The following is a 27,492-nucleotide window of genomic DNA, read 5'->3' as shown; positions in this document are numbered from 1 at the left end:
GTATATTTACTTGGACATGTATCTACTATTGCTTTACAATGGTTCAACTAAAATCTAAACAAATCAATTTAATATAAAACAAATTTTCATTTTATTTCATAAAAATGTTGCTTACGTCTCAATAGTCTGATTTTCAAGGGCATTTAAATTTGAATCAAATGAAATTCTTCCTAAACAGCACTTCTGGTTGGTGTTTGTTGAGCAATGAGCTCCTTGATTATTACGTCTATGCTTTCTTCGTGTCTAAAAGTTTTCTGAAACAAAGTTCTATCCATTCTGAGTAGAGTACATTGTACTGAACGGTTCCATTTCCAGTACACTATTTTCCGATCTGAATGCTCCAGATCGTGCGTCATACTGACGAGTGCTTTCGCTACAGTAGTGTCCACCGAATTTATGTGCAATCCGTCGAGAACGATAAATTGACACTGATGCTTATCTGCTTGCTTAAGAAGTTGATGTTTCAGATATTCCGCGGATGAATACATCAGATTCTGGTCGGGTTTGGCGACTAGGACGCAAATTCCATCGATTGTCAAAGGCATCGTCTCAATAGATGGTCGTGATATTTGGTACAGAACAATACACACGTTAATTCCAATACCGACAATCATACCGTACTCTAGACCAAGAAGTAAACAAGCCACCATCGTACACATCATTGGAATAAAGTCTATACGTTTCGTGCGCCAAATTTCCGCAGCTGCTTGAAATTCAACCATGAAGAGCATCGCCGCTATTATGACTCCTGCTAGCGATGCTTTTGGGATGTAGTAGAACGTTTTCGTAAGCAATCCAAGGGCAACAAGTACGACGATTCCGGTAGTGATACCTCCAAGCTGTGTTCGAACTCCACTGTTATTGTTCACTGCAGATCTCGTAAATGATCCCGTAACAGGCATGGATGACACAAACGAACCAGCAATGTTGCTTATACCGAGAGCTATCATTTCCTGCGTGGCATCAATAGGTTTGCCTTTTGAAAAGGCTTTAGCGATAGCAACCGATTCTAAGACGGCAATGAGCGGTAAGGTTATGATAGAAGTACCTAGTTTGGCAATCATTTCCGAAAAACTGTACGATAGCTCGCCTATGGTGGTGCTGAACGGTGGAAGCTGAATTGGTGGCAAGCCAGGGGTCACATTTCCAGTGAGCAGAAAAGGATGCGAGTTTCGAATATCGCTCAGACTATAAGCGAGGAAAGCCCCAGTTATTACTGCTATCGCATTTCTTGAGAGAGCCACATACTTCCCAAACATCCTCCAAAAAATGTTTCCTTTGAGGTTTTTCATTTGCATCAATATCAGTAGAACAATGATAGTGGAGACACCAAGCACACTATCCCACAATCTGATGTCTTGAACATGTTGGAATACATTTATCCAAGAGTCTAAAAATTCGTTCGATTGTCCAGAAATCCCAATTAAAGATTTCACTTGTCCACTGGCAATTGTTATAGCTGCGGCAGAAGTGAATCCAACCGTAACAGGAAACGAAATGAACTGCACGAGGAATCCTAAATTAAGTATGCCGAGCAATAGAACCACACATCCAGTGACGAATGCCGAGAGTATTGCGAATTCTGGTCCACTATTTCCCACGTGTGCATTTATCATGAGCGACATTATTGCAGTAGGTCCAATTGTTACATCTTTGCAGCTTCCTACAATGCAATAAATGAAACACCCCATAAATGCTGAATACAATCCATATTGCGGATCTAAATTGGCTATAGCTGCGTAAGCAATTCCTTGTGGTATAACTGTCAGCGCAACAGAAAGCCCGGCCACAATATCATCTACTAGATATTGCAATGTATATGACGGCAGCCACTGAAGAATAGGTAAACGTTTGAATAATTGTTTGCGTGTAAAGAATCCTCGTGTGCAGGTATATATTATTTCCATAGGCTGTGGGAAACTTTCACGTATGTCTTCACCTGCAAAATTCAAAAAGCAAAAATATTTCGCTAAATCACTCAATCATAGAGTTTGTTATAATTGCTGATAGGAATACTTTACTAACCGTTTGCTTTGCTTTCGAGTGGCATCTTCAAGTTAGGCGTCTATAACGTTGGAATTTTCTTGTTTTTGTTGTTGTGCTGTTGTTGTTGTTGTTGTTTACCACGGGTTTACTTTCATTGGTTTACAGCTGATTCTGAAAATTCAACCAATATTCAACGCGTCTCTAACAAAATTATTGCTTCGATACTGTTTTCCACACTTCACACAAGTGCACAAAAAAAAGAAATAATACACCATTAGATTTCGCAGGAGATGTTTATATAATTTCTCCTTCTATTTACAACAATAATTGTGCAATCCTGAAAAAAAAAACAATTCTCGAAAACAACAATCACAAAAACCGCCTACTATGAGTGTGTATGTGTTTGACATGAACCCAGTCAACTAAGTTCTATCATACTAATAGTCGCATTGCAAAGCTTTTCCAGTGTTTATATACACAGTCCTCATAAAGGACATATAGACGACAATAAACAGTTTATTAAGTTCCTAATAGCAGCAATCTTGCATTAGTGTTATACACGCAAACACAATTGCAGAGTCAGGCTCACAAGCTTATCAATGATTCAAGTAGCATGCACCATTTACACACTTCAGAAGGACATATCTTGTTCAATAGTAATTGCAGACAACCTACTCTTTGTGATGTTTAAGGCCTTCATCATAAGATATGTTTTCGATGTAGCAGCCAATCAGAAGATAAGTTTTAGTGTGTTATCGTGAGAATACCGCCTGTTATTTCTTCAATCATGAATCTTGATTGGTACTGTTCAATTCTTAAGCTATCTTAACAATTTCATTTTTTTAACAAAATTGGTATCGTTTGAAAAATATTTTATTTTTACACACTGTTAATGCGTGAGCTTATTCACACAATACTGTAGCGAAACAAAAGAAACCAACGAAAATAATACTTCGTGCACAGCTAGGACCCCTTTAACGTCTTATTATTGACAAAGGTTTTGTGTCTAACAAAACAGTTTTTTTAAGAACTTTTAAAACACGTCGTAAAGAATTAAACAATAATCACCTTTTTTCTGAGTTTTCAGCAATTACGTTAATTTCACCTGACTTATTGCCACTTTTGTTATGTTACTATTGCTCTTCTTCAAACAAGAACATACGAACCTATATTTTTTTTACTAGGGTAAGCTTTCGTTACAGATTTCCTTGTCTAATTGTTCTAGTCCTCCATTCTTAAATAGAGGATGGAATTGTACCTTGTTTAATCGTATCAACGTGCACCTCACCGAACGATTCCAGTTCCACAGTAATACTGTGCGTCCTCTCAGCGCTAATTCTTCAATGGTGCTTGAGAAGATTTTTGCGGCCGTAGAATCGACGTAGCTGACATTGCTACCGTCGATTATCACAGTAGTCACTTGAGTCTTATCCGTACGTTTTACTACTTCGTGCTTCAGGTATTCAATAGACGAATAGATAAGGCTCTGATCCGGTTTCACGACCATGGCCTCAATGCCAGAACTCGTACGAAGAAGTGCCTGGTCAATGTTAGGCCTTGACGTCATGTATAGAACAAAACAGATGTTCAAAGCTATTCCAATCAACATACCATACTCCAAGCCAAGCAGTAGACAGGAAACTAAAGTCACCATAAATGGTATTATGTCCACCTTCTTTGTTCGCCATATCTCTAAAGCCGCATGAAATTCTATCATGAAAAACATTGCAGCTATCATCACCCCTGCCAGCACGGTTTTCGGTATAAAGTAGAAGGTGTCGGTTAATAGACCCAGAGACAGCAGCACTAATACACCGGTTACTATCCCACCTAGAGGCGTCCTGACACCGCTGTTATTGTTCACCGCCGTTCTAGTGAACGATCCGGTGATCGGCATGGACGATACAAGCGATCCAAAAATGTTACACATTCCCAGTGCGACTAATTCCTGTGAGGCGTCAATCGATTTTCCCTTCGAAAATGCTTTAACGATTGCAATCGTCTCCAGAATAGCAATCAATGGAAGTGCAATGATTGATGAGCCGAGCATTGATGTCATTTCATTAAAAGCGAGCGTTTCATTATTAAGCACTGTGGTAAACGGGGGCAATTTTATAGGAGGAAGTCCTGGAGTAACCGTTCCTGAAATGATAGATGTACAATTTTTTATAGTTTTTGCATCTTTTTTCTGGTTCCAAGCTAAAAACACGTACCAGTCAAGGAGAAAGGTTTAGATCCAAAGGTAGAACAGTAATACGCCAACGCTGCACCTCCAATGACTACGACTGCATTTCGTGAAAGTGCAAGATATTTACCCATTAGGGACCATTTGCTCCGCAAACTTCGCAGTAGTAAAAGTACACCAATTGTAGTAAATCCCAGCACCGCATCCCACAGCTTAGTTTGACCAATGTGTTCATACACATTGATCCACGAATCGACGAATTCGTTAGACCGACCTGGCAATCCGAGCAAGGATTTCACCTGTCCACTTGCAATCGTTATGGCCGCTGCAGACGTGAAACCGGCAGTCACAGGCATCGATATGAATTGCACCAAAAATCCTGCGTCCGAATCCAAGCATATCAAGTTTGAGATGGTGTTGTTTACATAGTTATTTCTACTGTACATACCTAAGTTTAGTAAACCAAGCATTAAAATAATACATCCTGTCAGAAAAGTTAACAATATGGCAAAGTTTGCTCCAAGACTGCCTACGTAAACTTGCACCATAAGTGCCATGATTGCCGTTGGGCCGATAGTAAGATCCTTGCAGCTTCCAAACACACAGTATACAAAGCATCCCATAAATGCTGAATACAGTCCATACTGGGGCTCCAGGTTGGCCATCACAGCAAAAGCAATCCCTTGTGGTATCACAGTCAAACCAACAGATAGTCCAGCAACGATATCTTCTAGCAGGAATCTTGCTTCATACGCCGGCAACCATTGCAGAATTGGCAGACGTTTGAAGATAAATTTTCGGTTGCAAAAGCCTCCCAGTTTCGAGGTCAGCATTGGTCCCACTGATGGAAATTTCTCGCTGCAATCCTCTTCTACATCGCCGTTTTCTGTTGGGAAATGAGATACAATAATATAAATAAAAAAAAACAGAACAAAAACAATAAACTTCCCCAACAAAGCATGATGCTACTGCCCTTATCAATGTCAAGGTCAACCATTGAACCATTGAAGTGTGAATTCTATCGTTCCAAAGGCATAAACTCGCACATCGATTGCGATGCATCTCACGTTCATAATCGCCACATTGTGGAACCTACCATTAAGTTGCTTTTGTTTACGTTCTTCTAGTTCCGATAACGTCACGCAATGTACTGCCATTTTCGGTTCCAGCGCACAATAACTTGTAATTTTCCTACTGTTAATCAACACTTACACCAATCACCGTTTATCACTAAGCTCCTCTACATTAAGTATTGTTTAAACAATACTGTTTTAAGAAACCAAAAAAGTAAAAATTATAAACTTTTTTTATGCGTTTTAATCTACCGCATACATAGAATACATACATACTGTTTCTACCACTAATCAAAAGGTGTCTTTCCTGATCAGATGTAACAGTGCATGTTTGCTAATAATGCAGTTCATGTGTGACACAAAAACACAACTACCCTGCCACGTGATCTAAAGTTACATTTACACGACAATCAACAACTCAACAACAATGGATTGATGGGACAGGAGCGGGAAGGTATGATTAACTGATCATTTTCTAAATAAAAATTCCCCGATCATGTGTTTCAATACTGTCTGGTGAACTATACAACACTATACTGAACGCCAGCTGCGCTGTGCACTGCCCGTTATATCAGCTGCCGTCATGCCCAGAATTGGCGCTAAATACTTCCGCGCATCGTGCGAGGGCTGCTTTCAAAGTAGCTTACAAAATATTTATTATTCATGTATATCTACATTTTCAATCGAAATAGCTAATGTTTGCTTTGAAACTCTTTCAGTGCTATTATATAAGGGAATTTTATTTACTGCAACATATTATTTGTTTTTTATTAACTGAAACTTTTTTTCTCAGCTCAGCAGAATTAATCTCAATACTTTTCGATTTGCCGACTTACTCAACAGTTATTGTTAAAGCTCAGTAAACGGTAAACATGCTAAAGAATCTATAGTGTTCAATTTCTTGTTATATATGCTATATTGGAGTAGCAAACAATACTAAACAAGTAAGAGCTAGGTACAAAACATCACACAATTCCTTATGAGATTTTCTTTACATGATCTATGGATAAGATAAAGTTTTTTTCAAAATCGATGATCAGACAAGTACGCATTCGACCAGCTACAGCTTCAATCAGTAAAATTCCCATCGTACACCGATGGGATTTCCATGACAAATCTTCACAAACCTGCTGGAGCTTTTTGTCACGACCCCTTCGTAATACATTTTGATATTTGCTGTCTTTTAGTCGATCGTAAGCTTCTGCTCAGAAATGCAAATAATTCGTGTTCACTCTTAACATTCTCACGATCGTGGCAGTGCAGTGATTTTTTTTATAAAAAGTGAAAAAGGCGTTAGATTTATACAATCAAATCAATCGAAAACAGCCAGTCGTACTTTTCCATAAGCTTCACAACAATACTTTATACAGTAAACCATTACTAATGGTAAGTATTATAATAACAGCAAAGTATTATAATTACGATCAATCTTCTTGTGGTTTGGCCTAGCAAACGTTTGATCCGATGACGGGCATGTTTTTAAGTTGTACGTATGATTTGACGATAGTAGCATAAAAATTGTCGTTTTGGGGATTTCAAAGTTATGATGTAAATGTAGTTAAACTTAAAAGTGAAACGATAGTTATTGGTGGAACCAGCAACAACATGTGTCGACGATAAAACAAAAATCCGTCCACCCAAAAGTACACCAGACGAATGTGCAAATATTTATCGTATTATCAACGTTGATAAAACAAAGCGTGTGGACTAAGGTCAAAAATAGCCTACGCGTTTTTATTTATAGCTCGCACGCTTTCAATGGGTTGCAACCATGAAATATACACCACGCCACAATAAGCAAGTATGTAACACTCAAGCCTTAAGTGTATTTCGGTGGAGTATTCGACAAACTCTCTCTCTCTCTCTGTCTCGAGTTTTTTTTACTGTTAATGTAGTTTTGAGTTGTACGTACATTTATTTTATAAATTGCTAGCTACCTAGATGACATTGGTTAAATTAGTATGATGAACTTTATTATAAAATTTTGCTTGAATCTGTATGTATTGTGCGTATGCTGGCAACGAAGACGTTTTACATTCTGAGAGCAAAACGGCTTATTTGCATTCGTAGTTATTGCAAACGATGTTACAAGCAGCCGTTGCTAACTGATTTAAAACTAGCAACAATCATTTATGTCATGCTTCACCAACTGTGGAAAAAAGTTTTTACTCACGGACAAACAGTTTCATCATAAATTTTAAATTGATAATTAGCTGTTAAATGCAAATTGAATTGAATTTAATGCAGATCGAAAGACGAAACTTTATCAGAAATTTAGTGTGTAGAGATTTGTGGTGCGGAAGAATTTAAAAAGTTTTCGCTGGCAATTGGCAAACTCGTGACAGTTATCATGTATTGAAGATCTTAACAAGCACAGAACATGTATTAAATTGTATTTCTTGCCCTTGTCACACAAAAAAAATCCATCTGAACGTTGTCTGAATACATATGTTATCGAAATACGGGACGAACATGTAAATCAGTGTTGCGGAACCTATTCCATTTATCTCAAGGATACATACCTCCAGTAAACACTGATTTCAATAACGGTTTTTCGCCTGGTTTTTCCATTTTTACTGTAGTAAAATGTTACACTGGTTTAACCTGTTGCCAAGTACAAATTAAAGCACTTTAATCGGTTAGCACTTCAAATAGACAGCAAAAGACGTTGTCTACCAATGTCACAGTTGTGTCCCGAAGAATGAACTGCTTCCAGTATGAGTACAGGAGATAAAATGTTACAGCAGCTAGACGCTAGTGATACTTATAATCTACAGAGCGATTTCGTTTTCTTATCTTCGTGATATCATACAAATTTTGCTTGGCGACAAACGTTTTCACGGCCTCAAGTATTATAAACGCTTCGAAATGTTTAAAGAAAGGAAAACTACAGATTATATATCTGTACTCCAAGCAAGGACATTTCACCCGTAGTAGTACAAGGATTAAGTGTGCCTCTAAAATGCTCTTGATCGTTTCGAGATGTAGCGAGTATGTCATGCAAATAAATAATTAAATTATTTAAAAACATATAACATGCATGTTTATTGCGTATTGAATAAATAAATAAATGAATAAATAAATAAATCATATAGTGTTGTACCTTATGATTATTTTGCCGACGGTCTGACACTAATCAAACAAGGCATCGAACATGAAAATTGTATGGAATATGACAAGTATTTGTTTTGTGTTTTTTTCTAGATGTTTGACGGCGCTCCTCCATAAACGTGATGCAGGTTTATTTGAGTCGGAATCTGCAGTGATTAGTGATTTGAATCACGAAGCGAATCTCAATCCTCTGCACAGGCGACCCTCGACATACGACGATTTAGTGATACGACGATTTTGATTGTCGATTGACAGTTAAAAGCCATCATTTGGAAAAAGGTAGTATTTTTTTGAATTTCTTACTGATGGCCGTTTTATACACATTCATAACTAGGCGAAAGAACTATGTTGGAGTCAAAGCCTCTATAAATTATTCTAACATACACATTCATAAATATTCTACAACTAACCAATCTTGAATATTTATATCTTGTTAATGAATTTTTGAGCAAAATCAATACAGTATCGAACATCAGCTGGCATTTCGAAAGAAATGGTTTAAAATTAACAGTCGTTAAAAATTAACCAGAGTCGTTTAAAATTGTTAGAATTTGGCATCGCGATTGCATTGAGTTCATTTGTTAATTTTAACGACTGGTCTTATGCCGTCGTTAAACAAACGACTGTCAAGAGCGTATGCGATGCAAATTAACAGTCGTTTAATTATGTTTAATTAAAAATGTGTTCATTTATTCGCGATGCCGGCTATTGTTGTAAATAAAATACACGATATAGTCTTTCCCGAATTACGCAAATAATAGCCGGAATCGCGAATAAATGAACACGTTTTAACAGTCGTTTAAAGTTCATTTTGGTTTAACCGAGTTCATTTGTTGTTCATTCCTGTTAAAATAAACGATCGTCAAAACAGTTAACGACTGCTCGATATCGCATATAGGCAAACACGGGGAAAAAATCGAGCAGTATAATTAAACGACTGTTAATTTGTATTGCATACGCTCTTGACAGTCGTTTGTTTAACGGCGGCATAGGACCAGTCGTTAAAATTAACAAATGAACTCAATGCGTCCGCGATGCCAAATTCTAGCAATTTTAAACGACTCTGATTAATTTTTAACGACTGTTAATTTTAAATCATTTCTTTCGCGATTCCAGCTGTTGTTTTAGAACAAAGAGCTCGCAGAAAATTTGTCGCGGCACAAAAGTTGATCGTCTAGAAGCAGTGTATCTCGAATGTCGCGTAACTCGGCGAAAGACTATATCATAGATTTCGATTCTTCAATTTCGATTATAACTTTAATTTTACATAAATTCGATATACGACCTTTAGAGCAGTGGCAATGCTTTTTCGAATACGATTTTATCGGATGGCCTGTCAAATTTTTATATGGGATTTGACAGATAACGTTGGACGACGAAATCGCACGTCCGACGTTATCTGTCAAATCCCATATAAATCTCATCCGATAAAATCGCATCCGATCAGCGTTGCCACCGCCCTTAAACTTATGACTTGCTTTGGGAATTTTTTTCGGTCCCAAATACAGTCGTAACTCGGAGATCACCTGTATTTCGAGATACAGTAGAGCGACGTTCATCCGGGCATATCGGGGCTCCCCAATTGATATTTGCTCGAAATTGTTTTTCCATATCTACTCGATTAGTACTAGATACGCTTGAAATTGAGAATTTGTGTGTGATCAAGTGTGTTGAAAGCGCCAATTTGGTGTGTTCGTAAATTAGTAGTTCCTTTATCGACAGACGATGCCGTCGAGCTCAATTTTCATTCATAGCTATGATTTTTGATGAAAAACAAAAGATAATGCTGTGTGACGTTATTCTATAAAAAATGGGTATTATTTAAGTATAAAATGGATTCATGATATTTAAGTATAACACGACCAACTATAACGATAGGAAACATCATTTTCGAGCGAATCTAGAAGAAAGTAACAAAAAAGCCGCATCACAGTTGATTTTAAAGTACTTTTTCTAAAATCTCTTAAAATGGTGCAGTTTAAAAGAAGTTTAAGGTGCCCTAGTGAAATTGTTCGAAATTGTATTTACCTTTCTGCTCGACTAGTACTCGATAGGCCTGAGATTTGTGTGTGAACAAGAATGTCAAAAGCGCCATGATTTTATGTATCCGTAAATTAGACCTTCTTCTATCGATACACGATAACGTCCAGCTCATTTTACATTCATAGTGTAGGTAATCGATGAAGAATACAAGAAAACTCTGTGGGGTGTTATTTTGTGAAAATTAGTTTTTTAAGGTATCAAATGACTAAATCACCTAATATATCGATAAGAAACGTTATTTGCCCGCAAAACTAGAAGAAAGAAACAAAACATTCGCATCACAGGTGTTTTAAAGGGCTTTTTCTAAATTCCCTTAAACTGGTGCAGTTTAAGGGAAGTTTGAGGTGTCAGTTTAAGGAAAATAGCTCGAATTCTCAATAATCCGTGCTTGAAAATGTCAATTGGGTAATTAACATTTTCGAGCACGAATAGCCGGGAATGCGAGCAAAGTCCCTTAAACTGGAGCCTTAACCAAAGTGCCACAAATCCACTAAACGACCACTAAACGGGTTCTAAACGACTTAAGCTCTCTACCTACACGGAATATAGAAAGACTTCGTTTAGCAGACGACAAATAAACTCATGCATTCTTAATATAGCAAAAAGCTGGTGGTGCCATCTGTTGATGGGATGCACAACCAGTGGAGCTTCCTCGCTTAGATAAGAGCTTTCTCATTCCCTCTGTACTATTGTATGGTTTTGCGTTGAAATTATACATTGTTAGAACTAGAACGGCGAACGGAACTAGAACTAGATAGGTGAACGCACTTTTGAAGTCGTCCCACAATTCACCTATCTGGGATCAAAGGTCAGCAACGACAATAGCATGGAAGCTGAGTTGCGCGGAAGGATGCTAGCTGCCAACCGGTCATTCTACAGCCTGAAAAAGCAGTTCACCTCAAAGAACCTGTCGCGACGGACGAAGCTGGGACTATATAGTACCTATATAGTACCAGTACTCACATGCGCCTCTGAGACATGGACACTGTCCAAATCTGACGAAACCCTCTTAGCCGCGTTCGAGAGGAAGATGCTCAGAAGGATACTTGGCCCCGTATGTGTGGAAGGACAATGGAGGAGCCGCTATAATGACGAGCTATACGAGATGTACGGCGACCTCACTGTCGTACAGCGTATAAAGCTCGCCAGGCTCCGGTGGGCTGGCCATGTTATACGCATGGAAACGGACGACCCAGCCCGTAAAGTCTTTTTAGGCCGTCCACAAGGACAGAGGAGGCGTGGTAGGCCCAAATTGAGGTGGCAAGATGGCGTGGAGGCGTCCGCCATTAAGGCCGGGATAACGGACTGGCAGACGAAGGCGCGAGACCGTGAGCGGTTTCGGACACTCCTGAGGCAGGCCAAGACCGCAAAGCGGTTGTAGCGCCGGATAAGAAGAAGAAGAAGAACTAGAACGGCGATACTATTGTTTAAATACTAAACTCCAATTGAAACCACCAGCACTGAAGCAAGTGAGATTTGAGTAATGGTCGTTGGTGTTGATACCCACGTATCTGACCACACGACCATTCATATAGATTTTTGCTCAGAATGTTAGAAGGCTATATAGATCATGATAAGATGAAACTTGTCGAAACACATTGCAAGAAAAGGACAGCATTATAATGATGAGTTGTAAGACGCCATCTAGTAAGCAAACCAATGAAGCTATGGAACATTCTTTTTTTAAATATATATTTGATTTTCCAGTCGTTTAAGCTTAATCTTTGGTGCTTGGGAAACTTCCCTTAAACTGCACCAGTTTGAGGGAATTTAAAAAAAGGCCTTTAAAATCAACTGTGATGCGGCTTTTTCGTTGCTTTCTTCTAGATTTGCTCGGAAATGATGTTTCCTATCGTTATAGTTGGCCATGTAGCCATTTCATACTTAAATAATAGCGATTTTTCATAAAATGACGCTACACAAAAGTAACTTTTGTTTTTCATCAAAAATCAAAGATTTGAATGTTAAATGTGCTCGGCGGCATCGTTCATCGATAGAAGAAAATCTTTTTTACGAGCACACCTAATCTTGGCGCTTTTAACACACTTTATCACGCACAAATCCACAATTTCAGGCGTATCGAGTACTAATCGAGCAGATATGGGACAACAGTTTCGAGCAAATGTCACTTGGGTGGGGAGTAGTCCCTACATTTTTTGGAACTGCGTAATTCTAGAGCCACCTGTACTCGTATCATGACAGCTGTTTAAGACAGCTTTCAAAATAACAACAAAACATTTGTTTGTTTATTGCCAATTGCCCTCCGTTCTCTGCAAGCCACACGTAATTTGAGAAGAAACATGTTTTAGAATTGCTTTGTGCACAAATCGTATTGTAATGGGTTCAAACATTTTTATAATTGTAAAAGAAAATCAATACTCCTTTAAGGGTAATAATTCAGAGGCAACTTAGGGTCTACACTGTATCTCGCGTACGGCACGCGTTCATCGGCAGATTGATACATAATCTGTCTTATTGGAATGACCTATATTGTGATAATGTAATTGTTTGTGCTACTATGACGGTATTTATCATGAAGGCTAAGATAACGATACTAAGCTGGGTACTCTTTATAACCATACTATCAACGCACTCTCATCGTTGCCGACATCCGTAGTTATTAACGGAATATCTTTATGATACGTTTAGGTAAAAACTTCCTTACCAACTTCGGCACACTTCTTCCCTTCAATTCATATTGCAAACAATTGAAATTATGATGGTTTACAACCTGCGGCATCTATGATTATAAAGAGAACGGAGCTGTAATGAAGAGTTGACGACTTATTTCAGATTTGAAACACAATGAACACAGAAGCAACGGAGAGCACATTGTACACGGTGAAGGAGAATGTAGCGGTAGAACCCGAAAGACGAGGTACGTACTGCGCAGATGGGGTGAAAAGTTCAATAATTCATTAGATATACACACGTTTACAGACAGTCTGGATCATCGAGAACATTTTCCCAACTTTGGGCATCACATTGTACGTCAGTTCAACAATTTATGGACAAAAGAAACGGCATTACGCAGGCTCCCATTTTTAAAATGGGCACCAAATTATAATCTTACTAGTCTGGTATCTGATATTATTGCCGGCATTACGGTTGGTCTTACATCTATACCCCAAAGTATCGCCTACGCCACCGTGGCCAACCTGGAACCCCAGTATGGATTATACTCGAACTTCATGGGGTCGTTTATTTATGCTTTCTTAGGATCTGTCAAAGAGATCACGGTCGCCCCAACTGCCGTAATGGCGTTGATGGTTCAACAACCTGTGCTGGACCTTGGACCAGCTGGGGCCGTTTTGTTGTCATTCTTATCAGGATGCATCATGCTCCTGCTGGGATGTTTCAACTTTGGATTTGTGGTGCAATTCATATCAATGCCAGTGATCACGGGATTTATTACAGCTGCTGCAATAACCATCATCAGCAGCCAGCTGAAGTCTTTGATGGGAATTTCCTCTTCAGGAAAGTCTTCTGGGTTCGTCGACACTTGGATCAATCTGTACGAAAACATTGGCGAAACACGGCTTTGGGACACGGTATTAGGATTTAGTTCGCTGACGCTACTGATTCTTTTGACGGTAAGTTTGGTAACTGACTAATGTTTCATATTTTTTCTCTCGTAAGCCTCTAATCAGCCATGGTATATTACTTTATTATTTATTTCAGCTTATTAAGGGACGCGGCAAAGGGGCTTGGAAAATATTCACAAAATATATCTGCTTACTGAGAAATGCCATGATCGTGCTGAGCGGAGGATTGCTCGCATATATTTGTAGCACTCAAGAAAAGTATCCTTTTAGACTAACCGGAAAAGTGGCGTCAGGCCTGCCCTCAATACAACTTCCTCCGTTTGAAACAGAGCATGATGGCAAACATTACGACTTTGGTGATATGTTACGCATCCTTGGATCGTCTGTGATTTCGATTCCTCTCATATCTATTCTCGAAATCGTATCAATAGGAAAAGCATTTTCGCGTGGAAGGTTAGTAGATGCAACACAAGAAATGCTTTCACTTGGGTGCTGCAATGTGGCAAGTTCCTTCATATCCTCCATACCGACAACCGCTTCGTTCGCCAGATCCGCGATTAACAGTAGCAGCGGAGTAGTTACACCATTTGGTGGTGTATTTACGGGCGCATTGGTTTTGCTTGCGCTCGGACTGCTGACAGATTATTTTTTCTACATTCCAAAAACTACATTGGCAGCAGTCATCATTGCAGCAATGATATTCATCATTGAGTATCGAGCTGTAGCAGAAATGTGGCGTATTAAGAGAATGGATATGGTGCCCTTTTTAGTAACAGTTATAGCATGTCTGTTTTTGGGCCTGGAAATTGGAATTGTCGTTGGCATCGCTGTCAATTTATGCTTCCCTCTCTATCTAACATCTCGTCCTAGAATTACCCATCGTATTATGAATGTAAGTAAGGATGCATTGGTTATCGCACGGCATAATCTCATTTCCATATCTTTTTTTGCAGGTCAAAGAAGCAACCGTATTGATCATTCGTCCTGATAGCGACCTTGCGTTTTCATCGGCAGAATATTTCCGCGAGAAGATCCTTAAACTAGTCACAAAAACCTTACCCGATATTGTGTTGATCGATGGTGAATGGGTCAAATTTGTGGACAGTACAGTAGTCCGAAATTTGTCTAGCACCGTTAGTGACATCAAGCAACAAGAACGGCATGTGCTACTTTGGAGGTGGGATAGGAATGTGCGGAATGCTCTTTATCGCTTTAAAAAAGATAAATTTATGCCATTGTTCCGAAATGACGAAAGTGCCGAAAAAGTGATAGAAAATTGGAAGCCAGGATTTGTAAACGATTCTTTTGTCAATAATGTATAAAAATTCACCATTCTGACTTTCTCTTAGCAGTCACGTGTGTTGTGTTTATTTTGTGTATCTATGAGAAATAGAGCTACAACACCGCTCGCGACAAAAAGTAGCTTAATTTTGCAAACAGAGCTACTCGTCTCGCGCGACATTTCTGCTTCGTCCGAAATATTCGAATTGTCAAGTTTGTTTACGAACCAGATTAAGCATAAAAATTACATTTGAACACATTTTAAACATTAAAAAAATAAAAATAAAAATTATTTAAAAACACGTTTTGAATGCAAATCTTGATTTTGATTTTAATGATTTAAGGAGGATATTGTCCGTACTCGCTATTGTAATTTCGATGTTCACTAGCGCATCTGGCGGCGGCTGGTGAAAGCTTTTTTTTGTCATCGAGGGAATGGTCGTGCTGAATCTCAAAATAAATTATTATTTTCATCGTTTTCCATTGCGAAAATGGATGCAATCCGTCCAAACATGTATATATGTGTACCTTTAACAAAACTTTTACTGTCCGATTTAAATAAAACACATAGAAAAATAACATATTTTCTTAAGCAGCTCCAAATTGTTTGGAAAAATGATTCGGTCAGTCGCTAGACCGGGTCCAGGTGCGCTAGAGAAAATTGAAGTTACACTAGCGAGTACGGACAATGTCCTCCGGCTTTTAAAAAAAGCATTTTTAAAATGTTTTTATTTTATTTTTTTCAGTAGCGCTTATTTAGCTTCGTTTGATACTTTGATTTATCCTACAACACGTATGACTAGACATTGTACCCGAACGTAACATTTACCGTGTGCTTACATTAGCCCTCTCGAACCTTTCAAAACTGAGCTACTGGATACCCGCAAGTGATGGAAGACTCTTCCATCGAACCCATCGTACCCTCAACTCCATATAATTTTGAAAGGAGTTCGATGGGTTCGCTACTGGCCATTGACATGTGTAAACAGGGTTTTATCCACTAATCCACTAAACGACCACTAAATGGATTCTAAACGACTCAAGCTCTATAACTAAACGGAATATAGAAAGACTTCGTTTTACAGACGGCAAACGACTCATGCATTCTTAAAATAGCAAAAGGCTGGTGTCGCCATCTGTTGGTGGGATATCCAAGCAGTGGAGCTTCCTCGCTTGGAGGAGAGCTTTCTCATTTCCCCTGTACTGTTGTATGGTTCCGCATTGAAGATTTCGCTTGATTTTTCATGTTGGCTGTCGTGTTCGATTGGTGCCAGAGCGCCGCCCTAGTTGTTGTTAAACAGAAAATTCTGTTAATGACAAGCTGTCAAAAATGTCAACTTTTTCCTTGACAGATTGTTTTACTCGTTTTATCTTTTTTCGTTCTGTTGTCTCCGAATGACATGTAAACAAATTATCGCTACTTAAAATGCAATTTGTAAATAGATAGTTTCTTATCGGATCTTTATCCCATAAATCCAAGGTTCTCGAAGAAAAAAACCTCTTCGGTATCCCGTTGCTGGCAGTATAAAGATTAAACGTTGTAGGTTTGCCAGTAATTGGCAATGTTCAGCAATATCGAAAAGTGCAATATGGAGCAGACAACGCAAACAAAAAACAGTTCCGAATCCGAACTTCGGGAAGACGTGTAAGGAAAACTGACGAATGGTGCTGTTCTGACCGCTCCTCCGCATTATAATCACATTTATATACCGGATATGTAGGTGATATTTGCATGTTTGCATGTTAATGTTCTTGCTTTTCTCGATTGTTACAGGCCCAACGATAACCCAGAGACCTACTGTCGATTGTGTTTCTCCGAAACCAATGTTCATCCGCTCTTCCCACAGAACGGGGGACTGATACGTGAAATGACCGAAAAGATACGGACCTGCGCCGGTATACATATTAGTGTGCGGGACGACTATCCAGCCGGACTATGTTTTGCGTGCCTGTCGATATTAGATGAGATTCATCAGTTTCAACAACGAAGTAAACATTGTGACGAAATCATTCGTACCAAGCGCGGTCTGCTGGAGCAGATTACAGTGAAAGTAGAAATGACGGAAGAAGATGGTGTACATTTTATCCCCCCTGGCGGAGGAAGCTGCACCGGCCTAGGAGCTAGTGAAGACTACGCAAATGATGATTGTCTTACGGAGAGCAGTATTATTGCAGAAGCTATAACTAGTTTGAATGGAATTGGAGAGCTAATGGGAGAATTTCACAGCAGTACCGACTCGACGTCTACGCCACATTTGTTGAAAACCGAATTAGAGGCTACCAGTGGGGGTAAGGATCACCGTTGCATGGTCTGTAGCAAACTTTTTCCTGACCGTGAGACTTGGATGATCCATTTAGGCGAACATGCGGATGAACGACCATACCAGTGCATTGAATGCTTGGCTCAGTTTCGCGAAAAACGATCACTTGCAAGGCACATGAAGGCAGTCCACGAAGAAGTGCGTGATCGTCAGTGTCCATACTGCCCTAAGTCATTTAAATACAGTCATCATCTGCGGTATCATATACGAACGCACACCGGCGAAAAGCCGTATGTGTGTGAAATCTGTAACGATTGCTTCTCACAGCATATACAATGGAAACGACATATGTTAAAACATCAGCAAATTCGCAAACCTCCACCACCAATTACTATTACACCTCGAAATATACCAGTAGAGGAACCAAAAACAATCAAATGTGAATTTTGCCCGCGTGTCTTTTCCCGATTGCAAGACTATCGACGACATCAGCCAAGTCACAATGCACACAACCTTAATCTAAGCTCTTTGCAGCACCACGCACAACTTCATCATTTTCAGCAACAGCAACAGCATCATCCACTGCCGCAACAACCAACTTTGCATCAACATGACTTAACTCTGCAGCACCATCAGCATGCTAACCATATACAGCACGACAACGTTTCACAACAGCTAGGTACGCAATTACCTCTGCGAGAGTAATCATATCTAAGATATTCAATGTTATCGTGAGAATGTCATTTGGTTCACGAAATGATGGCAGATAAGTGATGGTTGCTAGGTCTCGATAAAATTAGACAAATAATATAATAAAGGTAATATATTTCACATTTTCAATGAGGATATGCTGATAAACACCATTAATAAAATAATAAAAAAATAGTATATATTTTTTTCAAATATTCTTGCTGTACCAGGCCTCTTTTCCGCAGATTTGCTTTGGTAAAATTTCAACATTCCTAATTTCGGTTCGTTCATTTGCGCCGTATTGGTTAAACGGTAAGCAACAACTAAACACATCACTCCGTTGGTATTTGATAGTGTAGATGTTTCCAACGAGCCACGGCATCCTGCAGTTGCACATCGGCGCGCAGCAATGGAATAAATAATTCTTTTCGCATGCGCAGAAATACAAATGCTACTTTGGCATCGAATCGCCATAACATAAGACGAATCTGTCGTATCCTTAGATCCTCCTCAATACTGACGAAATTCTTCGCTACGGTAGTGTCAGCAAAATGAATATTTTGACCATCAATCACAACTACATCAATGTGATCACGCTGGTCAATGCGTTTCAGTATCCAATCGCGCAAACATTCTGCCGAAGAAAAGGCAAGCGATTGATCCACTTTGACCAATAGCACGGTAAGTCCTGAAAGTTGGATTTCTTCGCCTGATAGACCGGGAGTCGACATCAGATAAAGTAGAATGCAACAATTTAATCCGATTCCTACCAAAATACCATAATCTAGCTCGTAGAACAAACAAGCCAATGCGGTTGCCAGAAAGGGAATCAGATCCATCTTCTTCGAACGCCAAATGTTACCGATTTCTTCGTAATCGGGCATAAATAGCATGGCTGAGATGACGACCGACGCGAGTGTTGCCTTGGGAATGTAGTATAGTGCATCGGTGAATAATGCCAATGATATTGTCAACACTACCGCTGTTACCGCACAGCTCATCGTTGTTCGTACGCCGCTACTATTGTTTAATGCCGAACGCGTAAAGGAACCTGCTGCTGGCAATGGCGAACAAAATGAGACAACTAAATTCGACATTCCAAGTGCAATCATTTCTTGTGTCGCGTCAATAATTTTTCCTTTGGAAAAGGCTTTTCCGACCGACACAATTTCAAGAGTTGTTACCAGAGGAATCGTTATGATGGATGTTCGCATTACGCTTAGCATGTCCCCAAAGCTGTACTCAGTACCATTTATATTCGTGTACGAGAAAGGAGGCATCTGAAAGACCGGCAATCCAGCCGGCACGTGGCCAGTTAAGTTGAATACAGAATCATCCATATCAGTTTTAAGATAATAAGCAAGCGTAGCTCCTGCCACCACGATCAACGCATTTCGCAACAATACCAGATATTTGAAAAAAATTCGCCATCTGCCTTCACCCAAGTCTTTTGTAAGCTAAAAGAAAGAATAATACATACGTGTGAACTTATTTGTTTCATGCTGCGTTTCAAACGCGTACAAATATTGTACTTACCCTTAGTGAACAAAGAACAACAATCGAACAGCAACCAAGAATACAATCTGCCATTCGTACTTCATCTAGATGCGCGAATACATTTGTCCATGATGTTACAAAATCACTGCTTTTTCCTTGCGTCTTAATGCCCAGTAGAGATCGTATTTGGGCACTCCCGATAGTCAAACAAGCGGCGAAGGTAAATCCCATAACCACTGGTATGGATATGAAACGAACAAGAACTCCTAGATTTAATGCGCCGAATGAGATGGTTACAACAGCAGCCAGGAATGTTAACAATGCTGTGCCATATTCCAGTTCCTTCACTACATGTTGGACCATTATAGCAGTAAGCGATGTTGGAGCAATCGTAACGTCCTTCACACTTCCGAACACAGCGTATGCAAGGCAACCCAATATGTTGGAGTACAACCCATACTGTGGACTTAAGTTGGCCAAAATTCCGTAGGCAATGCTTTGAGGTATAGCTGTTAATGCTACGGTGATCCCTGCTATTAGATCGTACATCACATAAGAGCATTGATACTTTGGTAACCAAGAAAGAACTGGTAGACATTTTTTAACCATGGAATAGTTAAACAATATTCTTGCCCGTCGTCGAAACCATTGCACCATTTCTCTAGGCGGTGACTCTCGATAGTCGTAGCTGATAAAACGCTCTGTTTGATGGTCGGAGTCCGAAACAAAATGCAAAAAATTATTAGATACAATTTAAATTGATGAAGTGAATATCTATACAGTATAGTTACCGTCATTTTGATTCACGACCAATCGAGATACTTGCGGCATTTCTGTTTGGACCTGACTGTCTGCCTCTTTTGACATATCTTGCATCTTCAACACTATGCACCAAAGAGGGAAACGTTTCCTTGACAACGAGCAGGCAATCGGACTATCAGACAAAATTGTAGCTTGTTGTATGACTTTTGCTTACAATGTAAATAGCTCCACCACATCGTAACAACAGTTCGTCTTCGACACCAGCAAAAACAGCAAACAAAGCAGGAAATGGGAGACAGCGATAAGCGATTCAATTAGCTACGTTGCTTCAGTTTGAATTGTCGGATACTGTCTCTTTAGTAAAACAAATTTGTTTCTTATCGCTCAGCTTGAATAAGTCATGGAACAACGAGCGATAAGTTTTCACGCGATTTCCCACATGCATCGTAGTGCGTGATATTCCCGTTGAGAAAAGTAAAGAAAAAGGTACGACCGATGTAAGCAGCTTTTAATCAATCTTTATTAATGATTGGTTTTAGCAAAAAGTGTAGATCCTCTGCTCGGCATGTGCATAGCCCTTCGCTGTTGCAGTAGCCTCCCGTTTTGCCTTTAATCACACAATACATTTTGCATGTAATCGATGATACGACATCTGCAGTAAATAATTTACACGTGGATTGTAATGTAACTGTCGTTCCCGACACGGCGATTGCACATATAAGTGCGATTACTGCTGCTGCAATGAAACTCTTCATAATGATGATACAAAGACGAGGAACCGAACACTGATCCATATTTGCCGGAATATATAACTTAAGTATAGCAATTTCTCAGTATTGCTCAGTACTGGCAAAATATCAGCTGTACAAATAAAGATGTTTCTGTTCATTTCGCGAGTGAAACGGAATATGCGTATAGCATTGGAGTACCTGTAGATGTATGTGTGGGTGTGTGTTGTACTTAGTGACTTCTTCATTCAATAACATGGCATATTTTGCCTAAACATAAATTCGTTTTTAGCATAAATGAAGCCACACACATTCAAAACATGATTAACATGTTTGCATGCTTATTGTCCCTGGCGTTACAATTTATGAGACGATAACGTTGTTCGGGCTCATACAGAAATATGATCCTCATTTTACATCGTTACTGTGTAGTCAAGTCCCTACTACGAAGAACGTTCCCAGATAAGCATCGAAACTCCTCCGGCAATGCAACATCCTACGCGGTGTTGATTGAAGCGTCGCGCTACTCCTATATTAAGTTGTAATTCGCCGAAAACATAATTTTCATGACCATGTATAAAAAAATCATAACGGAAATGTATTTCAATGAAATGTTCGAATATTTGATTTTTCTAATGCTTTTCGCGTTGAATAAAGCTTGTCTATTATTCTACAAACACTTTTAAAATGCATTTTGTTAACAATTGCAGGTGTTTCATAACACATCTTTAAACCAATCATTGTGAAAAAATCAATTCTGAACAATCAGCACCTATATTCGGTGCACCGGTTTAGGTATGCTTTACCCAAAGTAAAGTTTTGCAACAGGTGTTATACGCATGTACAGAATTAAAATGTCAAAATTTCCGCCCTTGCTGTCAAACAAGCCCGTAAACAATCTTCTTGTTGTCAATGTTCGGTTAATACGTGGTGTTTTCCAATCCAGTGGACAAAAATGTATATGCGTGCGATCTTAGAAACAGACCTTTAACCTTCCACGCATAGCGTTGGTAAGACCGCATCGCTTCTCACTGGATAAAGCTTTCATTGTTCATTGTTCTTACCTACGTAATCGGTTTCTATCGTATGCGCTAACGTCGTCTGTTGAATAAAAGTGAAAGTTTGTCAAAGTGCTGGACCTGTAGAAAGTGCCGCTTCGTGACGTGTTGGAACAATAATGAAGCATAGCGTGTTGATAACCTTGGCCATATTGATGCAGCTTGCATCGTTGGCTATTTGTCAACGTGTAGCACCAGGAGTTAATCCAAACCATTATGTAAGTTAACAAGTGTGTTTTAACTCATTTCCTACTTAGCTATATAATCGAATCGATTGGCAACAATTCCCAGCAACAACAACAACAATATCAGCCGCCCCCTCCGCAGTATCAGCAACAAGCTCCCCAACATCAGCAGCCGCAATATCAACAACAACCGCCCCAACAACAGCAGCAACCCCAGTATCAACAACAGCAATTTCAACAACAGCAGCAACATCAGCAGCCCCATGGCGAACATGGGCAACAGCAAGTGCTGCATACTGGAAATTTACAACAGGAGAAACAGTATGATATTCAACCGAAAGCTATGTTAATTAATGCTCTACAAATATAACTCTGCGTTCACTTCCAGGCACATTGCTGAACATATGGAAGTACCAATCGATACGAGCAAAATGAGCGAACAAGAACTACAATTCCATTACTTCAAAATGCACGATTCGGACAATAACAACAAGTTGGATGGTTGTGAACTCATAAAATCACTCATTCATTGGCACGGTAAGCAACTGTTATGACATACCATTTTAAAGCTATAATTATGCTTGTGCGCAATTTATCTGCTATTCATTTACCATCAATATCATGTTTTAGCAAAATATGCACACGGTTTTTGGCTATTCAATTTTATCATTGCTTTGAGTTTTCTATGTACGCATTCATTAAGTTAAGCTGTCAGTTTCAATCGATTCAAATTCAAATGCATGTCTATTTTTCTTCTTTGGTGAAAGATCTACGGAGCCAAATGCACCTTAACTAATTATAATTCTCCTAGCGGATTAGTTTAGTATTGAGGAGGGATGTTGTTTCGAATGGCTTTTAAGAAGTCGACACGTCTCTATTAGACGATCACCGGCCCTCCAAAAGGTATGCGGTGGACCCTTCATAACGAGTATTTCTTTTAAGGAGGGTTTTCACAAAAATGCCTCACAAATACCCCTTTTAACGAACACAGTTTTTCACAATGAGAAACAATATTTGCAGTATTGGTACTTATTATTTTATTACAAAAGCGGAAAAATACCATTAATAAAAAGATGGTTATATTTTAAATATGCTACACGCTTATAAAGCCGTGAGTTTTCATCTCTAGAATCTCGGTTGATTAGTTGGGACTGCCAGTTGAAAAAGCGTCGTATTGAAGTGTGCTATTTTAGCATTGTTTTGGCCGTGGAACCAATTATTCTGCTGCTCATACCAATGTTATGTGAAGTGACTTTTTTTATAAGAATATTGTATAACAATTGAGTGACTGGAACAAATTAATCTCGTTTTTCGGGGTCTAATGCATTGTATTATAATGATTTACTTTTGGTGCTGGCTGACATCCCTTTTACAATGTGTATGTTAGGCAAATATAAGCAACGGTGCTAGTGTGTGCCTTTCTCGCTGTTTTTTAACTTGCCATTGGGCCCTTTTTACTTTTTTTTACTAACACAACATACACAATCATGTAGTACAGAAACAAAACGCAAAACAGTTAAACAAAAACATAAATCTTTGCACGAATTGGTCGCACAATTGTTACACTGGTTGTATTTTTTTTAAACAACACCATCTATTCTCCTATCATTCCTCTTCTACTCTTCGTGCCAAATGATGTAGAGCAAGGCAAGGCACAAGAAAACAGTGGGCATCCGCAGCACGAAGAAAAAATTTTCTCAAACGATGAACTCTCCGCGCTGATAGATCCTATTCTTAACTCAGACGACCATAATCAAGATGGTTTCATCGACTATCCGGAGTTTGTTCGAGCTCAGCACAAAGCAGCACAGCAGCAACAAGACCAGCAACAACAGCAACCACACCCTTAGTTTTTTTTCAGTGCAACTCAGCTCAAATCACTGGCTTAGTGACGTCCGCGATAGACTGGCAAAATAATAACTGAGCTTTTAAAAGCATAAATCCTCCTTGCATTCAAAAGCAGGGTGGCCTACGGGGCAAAAAAAAAATCTAATGTTAGAAACATTTCGTTTGATCTGATAAAGAAACAAATCATTCCTGGGCCGAATAGTTCAAACATCCTTGATCCATACTGATAAAACACAGGGCAGTATTAACTCCGAGAGGACATTCCGTCAAAGTTTGTTCTAGTATTACAATATTTCGAATATTAATCCTTTCAAAATTGGCAGCGCTTAGTATAAAAGACAAGGCTAAGAATTTAGTGGCGTAGCTCGGAGTTTTATTTCTTGTTTCATACATTAATGCAAAGACTGTAAAAAATATACTGAATGCACTTTCATTCTACAAAAAAAGAAAAGGATTAATACGAGACACTAAAACGTAATGGCTGCGATATAATGCAAACGCACAACGATCGCACAAAAACGTTTACTTTTATTTGCATTAAAAACGAATGTTGTGTGCTTATATGTTGTTGTAAATGTACATGTTTGTTTCGCTTAAGATTATTTGTTGCAAAGTGACAAGGTATCAAAAATCAAATGGAAGGGTTGAAGAAAAACCACAACAAGAATATATCAATCATTCTGTGTCGATCATTAGTGTGTCTGAAACCATTCGTCATTTTTTTGTCCGAGTATGTGCATTTGTATTGTTATGAAGGTCTTTATTGTTTCGGTTAGCTGGGCATTACATTATCCGCAATTACAGCTGAGGATAAAACAGGACACCATGAAGAACAAGCGCCTAGGCCAGAGTATACAGACGAACAGTTGGAAGATATCGTCGATTCGGTACTGCGGATGATGGATGTGAATACTGACGGTTTCATAGATTACACTGAATATCGAATGTCGGGTGTAGAAGAAAATAGACGCGATGATTTTCCTGAAGGACGATAAAATTTAACGTCAAGATAAATAATAACTAGAAGCAATTGTTAACATAAATAGATATGTTCATAGTTGTTGCGAATGGTTGTGGACCATTGTGTGCTTACGCCTATGTGGTCGTCCTATAAAAAGATCATCACAACTTGTATAGCGAGAGACTTCCAAGTTCTAACAACACTGTTTCCTCGTTCAGAGAAAGACAACGGCGAAGGCGAACATGATCACGAACCGGTTGCGTACACCGATGAGCAACTGTCAGGAATTGTAGACGCAGTAATGAAAAATATGGATCGTAACAATGATGGTGTTGTTGACTGGCCGGAGTATGTACTGTCCTCAAGCCGGCGTTAAATATGCATGAACTGTTTCTTTCATTCCAACCATAGCCTGTTTTTTGTTTTAATGTTTTTTTTTTCTTCGGTAACTCCCTTTCATGGTGTTTTTATTTTACTGTACTAATAAAAGTATGCATCCTAACCAATTGGGAATTTTATTTCAGTTCAATTATAGAATACATAAATTACCGAATCTGTGCCCTACGTAATGCACAAATATATGCACGAAGATTTGAATATCTTAAATGACTGATTTACTGATTGCAGACAATAAAGATGAACACATCGGCGAAATGCCTTCAGAAGGAGCGCCCGAAAATCACAATGATGCACAACCATACGACGACGCTACACTACAATCCTTGGTTGATCCAATTATGGATATGATGGACAAAGATCATGATGGATTTATAACGTATACTGAATATCGACAGCACGAAAATGCACAAAATTCTTAACAAAATTAGCAAATATTTGCATTCATGTGGCAGTATAAATAGTGGAGCTGTGGTCAGTGAAAAATAAAATAAAATTCCGAAACAATCATTTTTGAGTTGTTCCAATGTTTGTAAATATACATATTTATATCACGATAAAAGTTCCAGAACATGTCGAGAACCCAATTCCGATTCCGATAACTAATTGGTTGGCTTAGCGATACGTTGTAGAATCGCCCGCCCCCACGCTAATGGAGGCGGAGGAAACATGTACCCACGTCTCAACACGGACTCTCTAAGGAACATTACTGTCCAACAGGAATTCAAAGCCGCTTTAGACGAGTCTCTACTACCAGAAAACAGATATGAAACTACGAGCAAGAGATGGATCGCACTAAAAACATAAATAATAAACTGTGCAAGAAATATACTCCAACCGTATAAAATAAATGCATAAAAAATATTTAATATATACAAAATATATAAATTAAAAATAAATGCATAAACCTAATGCATACCGAGCAATGCAACAACGGCATAGAACGCGGGTATGCGCAGAGGAATACTCATGGCTCAGACGCGAAGAGAAACGATTTCACTGCTCCAAGAAACATGCACGGGAAGAGCAAAACATGCGGGAACTAGAGTAAACCAGAGATGCGTATCAACACGAAAGTTTTACCAAGCGATAGCAGGTCATAGAAACAACGTTACACCTAAGGTAACCTGCTGTCGCAACAAGGATAGATATCTGGTTAGTAAGCAGCCAGAGGTCCTTTTGCGGTGGGCTCAGTACTTTGATGAACTACTCAACGACCAGTTTAACAAACAGCTAGAAAGAAGTGCTACTAGCAGATAGTGTCATGCTACTGCCACCTAGCATAGAAGAAACACGAAAGGCTATCCGTCGGCTAAAATAACAAGGCACCGGAACCGACGGAATTGCAGCTGAACTGGTCAAGAATGGAGGTGCACGACAAGAAAACGAGATTCATCAAATTGTTACTTAGGTGTGGGATAGTGAATCGATGCCTTGTGATTGGAATCTCGGCATCATCTACCCCATATACAAGAAGGGAGACAGGTTGGACTGCAACAACTACAGGGGTATTACGGTGTTGAATACCGCTTATAAAATATTCTCCCTGATCCTTCAGGATTGTCTTGTCACGAACATCGAAGAGACAGTCGGAAACTATCAAAGAGGATTCCGAAACTGAAAATCAACCACTGATCAGATCTTCACCATGACTGAATAAAGATACAACAAATACCATTTCTTCATTGATTTCAAAGCCTCATATGATAGCATAGCCAGGGTAAAACTGTATGACGCTATGAGCACTTTTGGAATCCCGGCCAAACTGATAAGGCTAGTTAGAATGACTGTGACCTATGTCACTTGCCAAGTGAGGGTGGATGGAAAACTCTCAGGACTTTTTGCTACCACCAAGGGTCTGCGCCAGGGAGACGGGCTTGCC

The 27,492-nt window shown here is 39.2% G+C and overlaps 4 protein-coding genes across 16 annotated transcripts; 2 read left to right on the top strand and 2 right to left on the bottom strand.

The window, feature by feature from the left end:
- Nucleotides 1-67: 67 nt before the first annotated feature.
- On the bottom strand, nucleotides 68-15,198 carry LOC120947789 (sodium-independent sulfate anion transporter-like). 9 transcript variants are annotated; one of them, XM_040363503.2, is made up of 5 exons: nucleotides 15,003-15,198; nucleotides 4,620-5,057; nucleotides 4,200-4,550; nucleotides 3,245-4,128; nucleotides 2,032-2,157 (listed from the first exon to the last, which is right to left on the bottom strand). In XM_040363503.2, the coding sequence occupies exons 1-5, from the start codon at nucleotides 15,085-15,087 to the stop codon at nucleotides 2,146-2,148; spliced, it is 1,770 nt and encodes a 589-aa protein (XP_040219437.2). In that variant the 5' UTR covers nucleotides 15,088-15,198; the 3' UTR covers nucleotides 2,032-2,145. The 9 variants fall into 9 exon arrangements, 8 of the variants coding, with proteins under 8 accessions (XP_040219436.2, XP_040219437.2, XP_049463848.1 ...); XR_007452249.1 differs by having other exon boundaries at nucleotides 2,046-2,157; nucleotides 3,055-4,128; XM_049607891.1 differs by having other exon boundaries at nucleotides 2,049-2,222.
- A 1,394-nt stretch (nucleotides 15,199-16,592) lies between these two features.
- LOC120947260 (zinc finger protein 570-like) lies at nucleotides 16,593-18,325 on the top strand. The gene is made up of 2 exons (XM_040362428.2): nucleotides 16,593-16,869; nucleotides 16,999-18,325. The coding sequence occupies exons 1-2, from the start codon at nucleotides 16,787-16,789 to the stop codon at nucleotides 18,188-18,190; spliced, it is 1,275 nt and encodes a 424-aa protein (XP_040218362.1). The 5' UTR covers nucleotides 16,593-16,786; the 3' UTR covers nucleotides 18,191-18,325.
- A 27-nt stretch (nucleotides 18,326-18,352) lies between these two features.
- Nucleotides 18,353-20,910, bottom strand: LOC120947259 (sodium-independent sulfate anion transporter-like). 2 transcript variants are annotated; one of them, XM_040362426.2, is made up of 4 exons: nucleotides 20,649-20,910; nucleotides 20,464-20,582; nucleotides 19,712-20,373; nucleotides 18,353-19,632 (listed from the first exon to the last, which is right to left on the bottom strand). In XM_040362426.2, the coding sequence occupies exons 2-4, from the start codon at nucleotides 20,546-20,548 to the stop codon at nucleotides 18,508-18,510; spliced, it is 1,872 nt and encodes a 623-aa protein (XP_040218360.1). In that variant the 5' UTR covers nucleotides 20,549-20,582; nucleotides 20,649-20,910; the 3' UTR covers nucleotides 18,353-18,507. The 2 variants fall into 2 exon arrangements, with proteins under 2 accessions (XP_040218360.1, XP_049463658.1); XM_049607701.1 differs by having other exon boundaries at nucleotides 20,464-20,910.
- Nucleotides 20,911-22,057: 1,147 nt separating this feature from the next.
- Nucleotides 22,058-26,120, top strand: LOC120947261 (multiple coagulation factor deficiency protein 2 homolog). Of its 4 annotated transcripts, none has more exons than XM_040362429.2 (4): nucleotides 22,058-22,438; nucleotides 22,512-22,726; nucleotides 22,794-22,942; nucleotides 24,047-24,928. In XM_040362429.2, the coding sequence occupies exons 1-4, from the start codon at nucleotides 22,340-22,342 to the stop codon at nucleotides 24,253-24,255; spliced, it is 672 nt and encodes a 223-aa protein (XP_040218363.2). In that variant the 5' UTR covers nucleotides 22,058-22,339; the 3' UTR covers nucleotides 24,256-24,928. The 4 variants fall into 4 exon arrangements, with proteins under 4 accessions (XP_040218363.2, XP_040218365.2, XP_040218364.2 ...); XM_040362431.2 differs by lacking the exon at nucleotides 24,047-24,928 and adding an exon at nucleotides 25,842-26,120 and having other exon boundaries at nucleotides 22,059-22,438; XM_040362430.2 differs by lacking the exon at nucleotides 24,047-24,928 and adding an exon at nucleotides 25,058-25,622 and having other exon boundaries at nucleotides 22,059-22,438.
- Nucleotides 26,121-27,492: the final 1,372 nt, after the last annotated feature.

This window comes from Anopheles coluzzii, chromosome 2 (assembly GCF_943734685.1).
Source record: "Anopheles coluzzii chromosome 2, AcolN3, whole genome shotgun sequence".
Lineage (NCBI taxonomy): Eukaryota > Metazoa > Arthropoda > Insecta > Diptera > Culicidae > Anopheles > Anopheles coluzzii.
This window is presented reverse-complemented; position numbering and strand designations above follow the sequence as displayed.

Bases quoted from the DNA above. Each gene is read 5' to 3' on its own strand.
- LOC120947261 (XM_040362429.2), top strand. From the start codon at position 22,340: ATGAAGCATAGCGTGTTGATAACCTTGGCCATATTGATGCAGCTTGCA. The intron at 22,439-22,511 runs GTAAGTTAACAA...AACAATTCCCAG, and splicing joins GAGTTAATCCAAACCATTAT to CAACAACAACAACAATATCA. The intron at 22,727-22,793 runs GTATGATATTCA...GTTCACTTCCAG, and splicing joins AATTTACAACAGGAGAAACA to GCACATTGCTGAACATATGG.
- LOC120947260 (XM_040362428.2), top strand. From the start codon at position 16,787: ATGTTCAGCAATATCGAAAAGTGCAATATGGAGCAGACAACGCAAACA. The intron at 16,870-16,998 runs GTAAGGAAAACT...CGATTGTTACAG, and splicing joins TCCGAACTTCGGGAAGACGT to GCCCAACGATAACCCAGAGA.
- LOC120947789 (XM_049607890.1), bottom strand. From the start codon at position 15,087: ATGTCACTAACGGTGCTAGACAAATTTCGGACTACTGTACTGTCCACA. The intron at 4,551-4,619 runs GTATGTACAGTA...ATTCGGACGCAG, and splicing joins GCTTGGTTTACTAAACTTAG to GATTTTTGGTGCAATTCATA. The intron at 4,129-4,199 runs GTACGTGTTTTT...CTATCATTTCAG, and splicing joins TAAACCTTTCTCCTTGACTG to GAACGGTTACTCCAGGACTT.
- LOC120947259 (XM_049607701.1), bottom strand. From the start codon at position 20,548: ATGCAAGATATGTCAAAAGAGGCAGACAGTCAGGTCCAAACAGAAATG. The intron at 20,374-20,463 runs GTAACTATACTG...ACCATCAAACAG, and splicing joins GGTCGTGAATCAAAATGACG to AGCGTTTTATCAGCTACGAC. The intron at 19,633-19,711 runs GTAAGTACAATA...TCTTTCTTTTAG, and splicing joins TTGTTCTTTGTTCACTAAGG to CTTACAAAAGACTTGGGTGA.